This window comes from Ochotona princeps, chromosome 7 (assembly GCF_030435755.1).
Source record: "Ochotona princeps isolate mOchPri1 chromosome 7, mOchPri1.hap1, whole genome shotgun sequence".
Taxonomy (NCBI): domain Eukaryota; kingdom Metazoa; phylum Chordata; class Mammalia; order Lagomorpha; family Ochotonidae; genus Ochotona; species Ochotona princeps.
The window spans coordinates 25265476-25277572 of record NC_080838.1 but is presented as its reverse complement, the minus strand read 5'-3'; the positions used below and the strand labels follow the sequence as shown (position 1 = coordinate 25277572).

Genomic DNA, 12097 nt, shown 5'->3' with positions numbered 1-12097 from the left:
TATCTTCAATCCAGAAAATGAAAATTTGCTGAAGAAAGAAGAAGAAAAAAGAAGGAAAAAGGCAATGTGAATTTTGAGTAAGTACTAGATGGTTTGTAAACCTGGTGCATTTAGTGAATTAGGGTGCCATCTCAAGCATCAATTCAGGTTGACACTCATAGTGGTAGTCAACCAAGAGCCAATTATAATGTCAAAAAATTCTTTCCCTGAGCTCATGCATAATAAACTCAAAATGCAGTGGGAGTGATGAAGCAAGTAAATGATGCCTATTAATAACACTTAATTGTACATTTTTACTTATCTTTCAAAAGCCCTATTTTAATTTGAAGTGCCCACTGGTGAATTTTCCATAATAATCAAAATGTATGACACAGAGAACTTCAGGACATCCCTTGCATTATTAAACTAAATATGTGTTGTGTAGCTTAAGGGCTTTTCTTTGCAAATATCTATAGTGTGGCTTAAGGCATTTTCTCTGTCATCCCCCAGAGATAAAGATCAAACATCACCAGATATTGTCACACTTAAGAGATCCAGCATTGAAAACATGGATAGTACATGGTAGATGCTCAGTAAATGCTGAATAAATGATGCTTCCTCAGTGAATATGGAATTCTCTCTTAAGACAGTATTAAAGATACTATGTAGAAAAGCATATATTTCCAACAATCTAATTTTCAACCATGTTGGCTGGATCACATATAGAAAAAAGGAAAAACAAACAAATAAACAAAAACAAATAAAAAACCCAAAACAAACAAAAATAAGCATTGAGGGAACAAGTTGAGATATCAGTGTTCTATAATCAGTGGTTTGCAACTGTGATGGCTCTGTCATTTGAGATGCACAGGGGACATTGTAATGGTTAGAATGCTGGGTTCTGGACCTAGAGTGATGGTTCAATTGGCTAATCTTCCCTCTGCAAGCAATGGGATCTTGTATGGGTTCCAGTCTGTGTCCCAGCTGTTCCACTTCCAAGCAAGCTCCCTGCTTGTGGCCTGGGAAAGCAGAGAATGGCCAAAAGCTTTTGGTCCCTGCACCCACATGGGAGAATCAAAAGAAGTTCCTGGCTCCTGGCTTCAGATTATCTCAGCCCCAGCCATCATTGCCATTTGGGGAGTGAACCAGTGGATGGAAGATTTTTTTTCTCTCTGTTTCTCCTTCTCTCTGCAAATCTGCCCTTTCCAATAAAAACAAATAAATTTTAAAAAATACAAAAAAAATCTGCCTTTCAAATAAAAACAACAATAATGCCAATCATTCACATTTTAAAGCTATGACTGTAGTTTTTTTTTTTAAAGATTTATTTATTTTTATTGGAAAGTCAGATATACAGAGAGGAGGAGAGACAGAGAGGAAGATCTTTCATCCAATGGTTTACTCCCCAAGTGGGCGCAATGGCTGGAGCTGAGCCAGTCTGAAGCCAGGAGTCAGGAACTTCCTCCAGGTCTCCCACGCAGGTGCAGGATCCCAAGGTTTTGGGCTGTCCTCGACTGCATTCCCAGGCCACAAGCAGGGAGCTGGATGGGAAGTAGAGCATCCAGGATTAGAACTGGCGCCTGTATGGGATTCTGGTGTGTTCAAGGCGAGGACTTTAGGTGCTAGGCTATCGTGCTGGGTGTGCTATGACTATAGTTTTGTTATATCAATATAAAATCAGTACAATATTTATATAAAATAAATACTAATAAATTGATGCTCTGGGCTGGAGTATCTTAGGAGGCATACAGACAAAGCCAAATACATTTGACTATATACCTTGTTTCTAATTGCTTTATGCTGGATTGTAACTGCTGTAAGCGCCTATCTGAGGCTTCCTCTCTTCCTTGGGCAGACATCATATCTTCCTCCTAGAAAATAAAGAAAATGGAAGCTTACTTCAAGGATGTAAAGAATCAGTACACAATTATACAGCATAAAACAATTCACACTACACATTTACTATGTTGTTAACATTCTATTACGTAGTTTAAAGAGGAGTCTCTCTTTGGAAACAAGTCATACATGTGACTAAAAAGGGGGAAATAGATGGGCCATCAAAAGTGTATTGGACAAATATCAAACAGTTTTAGCATATAGGTTCCTTCCAATATCTCAAACCATTTGTATCTTGCAAGTCTAATAACAAGAATTCCAATGATGATAGCCTTCTTACAGATTATCCATAAAAGTAATCACAAATGTCTCCTTTGCCACGTGTTGCTCTGAAATATATTTATAGCTTTGATTTGTATCATCTTTCCAAAAAAGTGTTGTTTATTTCTTCCTGCTTCCTTTTGCATTAAATCGTTGATTTTCATGATGCCATTTTAATGCCTCTGTTCCTGTACTATACGTAATCACTCTCAGTATTTATAACAGATATTATAATATGTATGTTTAATTTATTCTGATTTCTTTAGTTATATTTAATTAATTCAATGAATCAGTTAAAATCTGCAACAATGTTTTTGTATTGCAACAAAGGTCCTTGATGCTTTTGTTACCAAAAATTACATTTACACAATTTACAAACTCCTACTTTAGTGATTAAGGTTCTTCTATAAGCAGATATAGAAAGAAATTGAAAGCAACTAAAGAACACAATTCAAAAATTTTTGAAATGTAGATCTGTTGGGAGAAAATTCTGTTTTGTTTATTTGAAAATTACCTTTGGCTTTCTCTTTATTTTTAGAGGACAGTTTCACTACAGACAGCAAGATACGCAGAGTTAGAGACAGGTGGATGTATTTAACAGGATATATATATATATATATATATATATATATAAAATTGTAAATGATATATATTTCTATAAGTAAAATAGTATACATTACAATATATTACTACATATTTATATAATTATACATAATTATATATGACTCAAGTTAAAAAATAAGAAATAAGCTCATCTTTAGCTCATTATTTTTTGCATTAAAAAAATCTGCTTGAAAAGAAGAGCAACAAGGAAAGAGAGAGGGACAGATAGTGAAAGGAGGAGCTCTTCCATCTGCTGGCTCATTCCTTAAGAGCCCACAAAAGTCAGGGCTGAGCCAGGATTATGTTTTTTGTTTTGTTGAAGCAGCTAGGAGTCAGGAAGTCTAACCTGCCTATCATTGGTTGCTTTCCCAGGTATTCAGAAAGAAGAGAGACTGGCAGCTGAGCAGCTACAACTTGAACTGGCACTCCAACATGGGATGCTGGGATCACAGGGAGCCGCTTAATTCACAAGACAACACTGGCCCATTTCACATTTTTTTTAATGAGAACTTAGTCTGTATTCTTATAACTGTTAACCTACTCAGACCATTTTTTTTCTGTTTCAAACTTATCTCTTCATAATTGGCTATCAGTGTCATAAAGGCATGTCTAGGAGTGTTTTCTTTCTGTTCACCTATTTGGGCTTCACTGAGATTCTTTCTGTTAGTATTCCACCAAAGCTTTTAGATACTGCTAATTTAATGTGTTTATGTTCCCCCCAACTCCCTTCTGTCATTTCAATTTAATTGATATTAGAATGCTTCTTATTGTCCCAGAGATCTCTTAGGTCTTGTTCATTTTTCTTCAGTCTTTTAAACTGTGGTTACTGTCTTTCTGTCTTTTCTTTGGAGAGGGGAATTTCTGCTGATCTGTTAATTATTTTTTCTGTTTTTTTTTTCCAATTTACTGTTCAGTACACCTAATGACATCAGAAGCACAGTTGTTTTTTTTTTTTTTAAAGATTCATTTTATTTTTATTACAAAGTCAGATATACTGAGAGGAGGAGAGATAGAGAGGAAGTGGAGCTGCCTGGATTAGAACCAGCGGCCATATGGGATCAAGGCGAGGACCTTAGCCACTAGGCCACGCTGCCAAGCCCCAGAAGCACAGTTGTTATGTTTATCTCTTCATCGGAAAGGGAGATTTACAGAGAGAAGAAGAGACACATGCGGTTCACTTCCCAAATGGCTGGAATGGCTAGATCTGAACCAATCCAAAGTCAGGAGCCAGGAGCTTATTCCTGATCTCCTACAGGAGTGTAGGGTACCAAGGCCTTGGGACAACCTCTGCTGCTTTACCAGGCCAAAGCATGGAGTTGGCTTGGAAGCGGAGCAGCTGGGACATGAACCAGTGCCCATATGGGATCCCAGAGCCTGGAGGTAGAGGATTAACCAGTGAGCCACTGTGTCAGTCCCAATGGCTGCTATATTTTTAAGCTCTAGAACTTCCATTTTAAAACTTACTTTATTGTTCTGAACCAAAATATCTCTCTCTAATTGGTTTCTTAATTTAAGAACAAATTTTCTTGAATATTTTTTTAACAATGATTTATTCCTTTATTTTAAAGCCAGAGTTTCCCAGAGAAGTAGAGACAAAGAAAAGGGTTTTCTACCTTCTGATTTACTCTCCAAAAAGTCACAACAGCCAAGGCTGTGCCAGGCTGAAGCTAGGACCCTGGAACTGCATCAGCATTGTCTTTGTGGGTGCAGAGGTCCAAGCACTTGTGTCATCTCCATGGCTTTCCCAGGCATGTCAGAAGGGAGCTGAACTGCATGTGGAACAGCCAGGACCTTACGGTGTCCATAAGGAATGCCAGTGACTCAAGTGTTGGCTTAACTCCACGTGCCATGAAGATAGCACTCCTTGAAGATTATTTATATATGTATATTTATAGAAATTTATTCATTTATGTGAAAGGCAGAATTACAAAAGGAGAAAGACACACACACACACACACACACACACACACACACACAGATTTTCCATCCATTGGTTCACTACTCAAACAGTGGCAATTGCTTGCGCTGGGCCAAGCCAAAGCTGGGCTTCCTCCTAGCCTTGCAATGAGTGGCAGTGGTCCAGAGATCCAGGCTATCTTCTGTTGCTTTCTCAGGTTCATTAGCAGGAAACTGGATCAGAAGTGTATATCCAAGACATGAACTAGTGCCCACAGGGCATGCTGGTGGCTTAATCTACTGTGCCACAGCACTAATCCCTCTTGAAGGTATTTAATAGCCGATTTGAGGCCTCTGGCTTAAGACCGAACAGTCAGTTTCTATTGATTGCACACCTCAACCTCATTCTTTACAAGTATATTCCTCATATTTTGTAGTCTAGTAATTTATGGCTCAAAATTGGAAAATGTAGCTAAATACATTGCAATTATTGTGTATTTTGTATTCTAGGAAGGTTATAGCTTTTGTTTGTTTAGTTCAAGCAGGCAAGTATTTTACTTGAGTTTGAACTTTGAAATCTGTTCCCCTCACAGTTGGTATCTGTGTTAAGTTTTCATGGTTTTCTGTTATTTCCTTTTTATAGCCAGTCTTCTAGGGAACGATCATCACTTGATGATGACTTCAAGATTTGGCAAAAGCAGAGTTTATCCTCTGTGATTTTCTTGCCTTTAGTACTCCCTGTATTGCCAAGCCATTCTTCCAGATTTGAGACCTATCCTTTGACACTTACAGTGTAAGATTTCAGTTTCTTCAGACGAGAGAAGGTCTCCCCAAGAAACTGTTGAAATTATCTGGACAATAAGATGCTGGACTCTATGCCTGGTATATGGTTGCAACGAAAGAATCTTGACTTAATTTGAACTGTAATACTGCAACTAGGTGGAGGAATTCACCAAGGGGGGGAAGGGCATGGTGAGGGGATGGGGGAGTCCCAGAAACTAAGACACTGTGTCACAGAACGCTATCCATCAAACGACAAGACGGAACAAGTCAACCAGCCAGCTCAGCTATATGTTGGTAATGGAAAAACTGGGCAAACGGAGACGCTATGATGGACTGTGTCGACCAGGGGACTCTCCAGCAACTGCAATGTGCTTGGAGTGACAAGAGGGGCAGCAATGCAGAACTGTTGAACTATCGGAACCACTTGGGCAAGACCCTCAGAGCATGCCACACACCTGGGACCTGGGGTGGGTGGGAGTCTGGACGGGGCTTCTCCTTTAAAATCTGCTTTTTTTTTTTTTAAGATTTATTTTATTTTCATTACAAAGTCAGATATACTGAGAGGAGGAGAGATAGAGAGGAAGCGGAGCTGCCGGGATTAGAACCAGCGGCCATATGGGATCAAGGCAAGGACCTTAGCCACTAGGCCACGCTGCCGAGCCCTAAAATCTGCTTTTACATTAGGTTTATTAAGGAAACAATACGAAACTAATTGTCTTACCCATTTTCCTGTAGAGCTTGAAACTTTTTACCCTAATTATGTCAAGATTGTCAAAATAAAATTAAAAAAATAATGGGCAGGAATATTATACAAATACATTGTGAAACAACATAAATATTTCATTTCTTGTTAAACTTTCACAAAAAAAGATTTCAGTTTCTGCTGCTTCAGTTGTCTAAATTATGAGAATAGTAAACTTAAACACTTAGTTGTATGAGTTCAAAAAGTATGTGGAAAATAGAACAAAAAGCTATGCTTATTTTTGTTATAAAAATTAAGAAATTCATGCAGAGCAGGAACTAATGGCCACATCCAATATTAAAGTGCTGACTGGTCCTTGCTGCTTCACTTCCATCCAGCTTCCTGCTAGTGTGCACGGTAAGGCAGTGGATGACGGTTCAGGTACCCGGGCCTCTATGACTCATATGGGAAACCCTGAAGCTGTTCCAAGTTCCTGGCTTCAGTCTGGCTGAACCCTGGCTCTTGTGGCCATTTGGGGAGTCAACTAAGAGACGGATGGATTGCCTCTCTCCTTTTCACTTCGCTTTTCAAATAAATAAATCTTAAAAAAATTTAATACGAGGCAAGTATGTAAAAATGGTAACAATTTAAGTTTATGTGTGCTGATTCAACTCTTTTGTATACTTTTATGCATTAGTTGAAATATTTTAACATAAAAAGACAAAAGTCATCCACTTTTTATAATTGTTTATGGCAAGGCTCGTCTGTTTCACAGATCAATAATTATAATAAAAAACCAGACTTTTTGTTGACATCATCCTGAAATTTCTCAATTACATATAAAAGAAGGAGAGGGTCTATTATGTCAATATTTTAAAAAAATAACATTAAACTACCGTATTAAATGTTTCACGTCCATCAAAATACAACCAACGAACCAAAACCTGACCTTATATTCACCTGATTAGGCATGTCGATGATGATGTCTTGAATTAGGCTCAATTGTCAATACAAAAAATGGTTTTAAGGTACACGCTGACCGTTTCCTGTCTGATTCTAAGCTTTCCTTGTTGTTCTCTGTCTATCTATTCTAGATTTTTTGTTTGTTTGGTTGGTTATTTGTTTGTTTTGAGGGGTGTCCAGAGCGATCCTGATGGTCATTGCCAGAGAGGGTGGGGACCCCAAGCTGGAACCAAGTGAGGACCAGAGAGAGCTCCCCTCCCTAGTCCCGCAGGAAGTTTACTGTTCTTCTGTTTCTGTGGACTGCTCAGGGCTCCTGGTTGTTGTTCCGATGACATTAGATCCTGTGAGGAAGGATTGGGACTTCTTCCATCCCATGTGGGAGATCCAAGTAGGAGTAGATGACCTCAGAGTTCACAGCCTCCGAAGGCACTCCAATTCCCTGTGGTCTGCTTGGCAGTTGGGATGTAGTCCTTGGTGCTCATACTGATAGTCCTTGGAGAGGATCCGGGAGTCTTCAGGGTTGGGATACAAGCCTCCTCCTGTCCTCCTGTTCCACTCTGGGGACCCTCCCTGCTCTGTTATGACCTCCTGTTAAGAGGTTGTCAGGATCGCTCTTGATTCCCTCTATATGTCTTAGTCATTTAACTATTGTCTAATGCTGATTCGAGTTTGTTGTCTATGAGTTACCAATTATGATCCTGTAGGTTGTATTTCACATCTTCCTCACACATTTTAGGGAGATGGAAGATTTCTCTGCTCTCCCGCCCCATTACGGAATAACATAGGGTATTAAAAGTATATTAGGTTTTACAATTTTTTGATGTAGATTATAAGCAGTCTGACTCATATTGATTGTTGGTTCATTGATTACTTCACAATACCTTATTGCATGTGAGATAGGCTGTTTGGTGGGACACAAAGATTAGTTACTCCTCACTAGGGTATTGAAGATTTCTCTGCACACCCTTCCTAAAACTGTTCTGCACCTAAACTGTTGACAAATGTCTTGTTAGAGTTACAGTCAGTTTAGACTACACGAAAAGAAGCCAAGTTCAGCAAAATTATGCTTCAACACTATAAAATGCTAAATATTATAATGAGGACAGCTGAACGATAACCTATAGCCATTTTAAGATGTACAGAACCTGGTTGTATATAAACTAAAATTGAAATGTCAATGAAGAAGTCACAGGATGCGGTTAAGAACCTGCATTTTTTTTTATCATACTGGTTACTTAATACTATGTCAATTAATTCCATAACGTTATAAATTGTTGCTGATGTTATGTTGGGGCTTTTAATTGATCGGGATGATACTCTGCCAGCTCTACCGTCAGACCAGAGAAGGTATCCCAACCATGCCATTGAACTTATCTGGACAATAAGATGCTGGACTCTATGCTTGGTATATGCTTGCAATGAAAGAATCTCAACTGAACTTGAACTGAGGTTATGCAACAAGGTGGAGGAATTCACCATCGGGGGAGGGTTTGGGGAGGGGTAGGAGGAATCCCAGAACCTATGAAACTGTGTCACATAATATACAATGTAATTAATAAAAAAAATGAAAGAAAGAAAATGGTTTTATAAAATTATTCTCAATATTATTATTTAGCTTACTATTTTTTATTTAGGGAGCAATAAAATGGTAAATTATCTCCTAGTCACTCCCTTTAATACCTAATTAAAATAAATAGACAATAAAAATATGCAGAAAATTAAGCAACAAGCATCTAATTGCTTAGAAATGGAAAATACCGTCTTATGCATTTGTCCCTGAAGATCTTCTGTCACTTTAGTTAATTCTTCCACTTTAGCTGATGCAACTCTAAGATCTAACTTGGCTTTCCTGAAAAAGCAAACGAACAAAAAAAGTAAATTAATGAACAATGTTTTCACAGACCATGAAAAATCAAAAATTAGAAAAGACAGTTAATTTTCGTTAGGACCAATACCAACTCTTGAGTCCCTAAATATGGATCTGAGGAACAGATCTGGAAACGCATGTGGAAGAGCATAAAGAGGAAATACACCGCTGAATAGGGAGGCCTGTGCAAAGCAGGAACCCGGATGCTTTCATTTGGATAGATAATACTTGGCACAAGTAATTCAACGAAAAACAACTTTATATTCTTAATAAGTTACCCAGCAACATTTTTTATGCACTAGGTAGAATATCTTTTGCCCATAATTTTTTGAATTTATCATTAGAGAAAAACTATCAAATCTATGAAAATAAACCCAAATTTTGCTGCCTTTATCACCAGGAATGTATATTATGTAACCACTTAATAAAATGAACAATACATTTGTCCCATAATATCATTTTTCTTCAGAGATTGTGATTATAATGGACAATAGAAGCATGTTTTTTATCTTTTTGATACTCCATAGGAAATAATTTTAGAATAATAATAATAATAATATGGTTTTATTAGAAAGATGTTTTATATCATACAGATTAGCCAGAAGTTTGAACAGACGTTAAACACTGACGTTGTTTACACAGAACACGCATGTTCAGGAGAAAGCTACTTTAGAGAAGAAGCTGTCCACCTTCACTTCACTGTATTTTATGTATGTATTCAGAAGAAAATGATAATGCATTGGACTTACAGAAGCTATCTGATGCAAATTAGGGAACGCTAACTCATTTAATTTTGACTCTAACAATATTCATAAATACATCACTTTATAGTATAAAAAATACGTAACTAAAAATATCGCTGTCTTATAATCATGTTAATTGACAAAGTAACTGTGAATTAAATATTATTACGTCCAACTGAAATGCAAGTGAGTGAGACTGATAGAGGATTACCAAAAAATGCTTAAGAATTTACCAAAAAAAAAAAAACCCCACAAAAGCTGGTATTTTAAAGTCCTTTACTACAAGATAATGCTTTGCTTTAAATAAACAAACCCCGATTACAAAAACACCAAATAAAACATTTTCTTTACTTGCAAAATGATTCACCAAATCATGAAATGAAAACAAACTAAAACTCATGTTACAAAGCACGCAAAATCTGCCTGAACCTCAGAGAAAATTTCAGGAGTACATCTATCATACAAATCAACTAAGGAGTCTATCATTTGAAAATCCTACATATTTAAAACAGAAAACTTAAGTAATAAGATATTGAAATCATGTTGATAAAACTGACAAAGCATAACCATAGCAATTTGGGTTTTTACCTTCATAAAACTACATACAAAACATAAATGACTTAATTCTTGTTTACTTGTTTCATGAGGTTGCCAACAAGTCAAAATAGATAATGTACATTCAAGTGTCCATTAAACTATAAACAAATACATGAGTGTAAGATCACACCTCACACAATCAAAGAGACATGCAGCAAGGTCCTGGCAGAAGTCAGGAAGCCACTCTACCACTAGATGCAATTCATCCGCCCGCATTAGATGTCTTCAAAGCTCTCACATCCAATAACAGGGAGGGAAATGAGGTAACCTAAGGTAAAAAAAATTCTATAATAGATCCCTCCTTCCTTTCTACCAAATATTCCTGAGCATACTTATAAACTGTCTCTCAATTACATATCCCACTTCCATTTGTATGGCTGAATGATTATCTACATCATCACTCTCAGAATTATTTACCATCGATCTCTTTAGCGGATTCTATAGAATGCATCTCCTCTGTTAAGATAAAAAGCTATGCAGTAATGAAAATTCCTGTTTAAAAGTGATTTCTTGATTCCCTACTTATTTTGACATAAAGTCTATACTTCTTTACTTGGCATGTGAGGCCAGTCATAGAGCCTCAAAGAGTGCTTTTGCCAATACCACCAGGATAATTTATATGTGTAGTATACTAACTCACTGCTTCCTAAACATATCATTCTTTTTTCATACACGGTACAGCACTAGTGTTCTTGCTCCTTTTTTCTGACAAATTCAAAAGTCTTCCTCTCTTTTGTTTTCATTAACTTCTCCTGGACAAAAAAATTCTATAATTGGGATTTTTATCTATAACAGATGGCACTGTATTATAAACAATACTGTAGGAATTCCTTAGAGCTGTGAATTCATTTTAAAAAAGAATGTGAAATAACTGAAGGCAATGATTTATCTTAATTTATTTTTAAACCCTTAGGAGGCACAAAAGTACCTGGTATATTGGAAATAAGTCAATCTATCATGAATGAGAAAGAGGGCAAAAGGTTGGGGAGAGAGGAAATGAGAACCAGTTATAGGCTTACCTTTTTCTTAATATTTCTATTTAGTATTGAGTATACTCAATTTGATATTTATAGATAAAAATCCTAGAAAAATAATTTTGTGAACAATTCTTCCAAATACATTATCATCCAAAAAGGATGTCCTAACAAGAAAAAAATCAGGCACTGGATTTAGATTCAATTTTTAAGTCATCAAAAGGAACAGAGGAGTATATTTGGTCTAGAGCTTAAGATGCTGGTTGAGAAGACCCTATCCCATATCAGAGTGTCTGGGCTGGACACTGCCTCTGGCCCTTGACTCAGCTTCTTGTTAAAGCATACCATAGGAAAACAGCAGGCCATGGTTTGAAGAGTTGGGTTTCTATTACCCACATGGGGACACAGGCAAGTGTCTGGGCTTTGTTTGCCCTAACCTTGGCTGTTACCTGCATTTGAGGACAGAAGTGCTCTCTAACTGTGCTTCTCAAATTAATACAAAAATGAAAGGAAAAATACTCTCCAAGTATTTAAAGTATTAGATTCCTTAAAATAGAAATACGTATTTTGTGGGTGGAAATGATTGGTAGCTTACAAAGATTTATTTAATTCCAATTTGTTCCACACTTATATACCTATTTCTGCTAGCTTAGCTAAAGAAACTCTAGAACAACGTCATAAAGTCACTCTAGATCTGGCTCTAACAGCAAAAATGTCAACGAGGGCAGTCACTTCAACATTAGTATCAGCATCAGTAAAATGGAGATAAAAACATACAACTCACAATATGATAATGAATCTCAAATAAGTTGAATGCAAGTGCTTTATGTAATTTGCTGTATTTTATACAAAT

The 12097-nt window shown here is 36.9% G+C and overlaps 1 protein-coding gene across 1 annotated transcript in view; it reads right to left on the bottom strand.

The window, feature by feature from the left end:
• The window catches only part of SCLT1 (sodium channel and clathrin linker 1), a 204244-nt gene that overhangs the window by 79835 nt on the left and 112312 nt on the right, over positions 1-12097 (bottom strand). The window contains exons 10-11 of the mRNA XM_058666848.1: positions 8822-8912; positions 1759-1850 (exon numbers count right to left, since the gene is read on the bottom strand). Coding sequence (XP_058522831.1) covers positions 1759-1850; positions 8822-8912 — 183 coding nt within the window. The remainder of the gene's footprint in view (positions 1-1758; positions 1851-8821; positions 8913-12097) is intronic.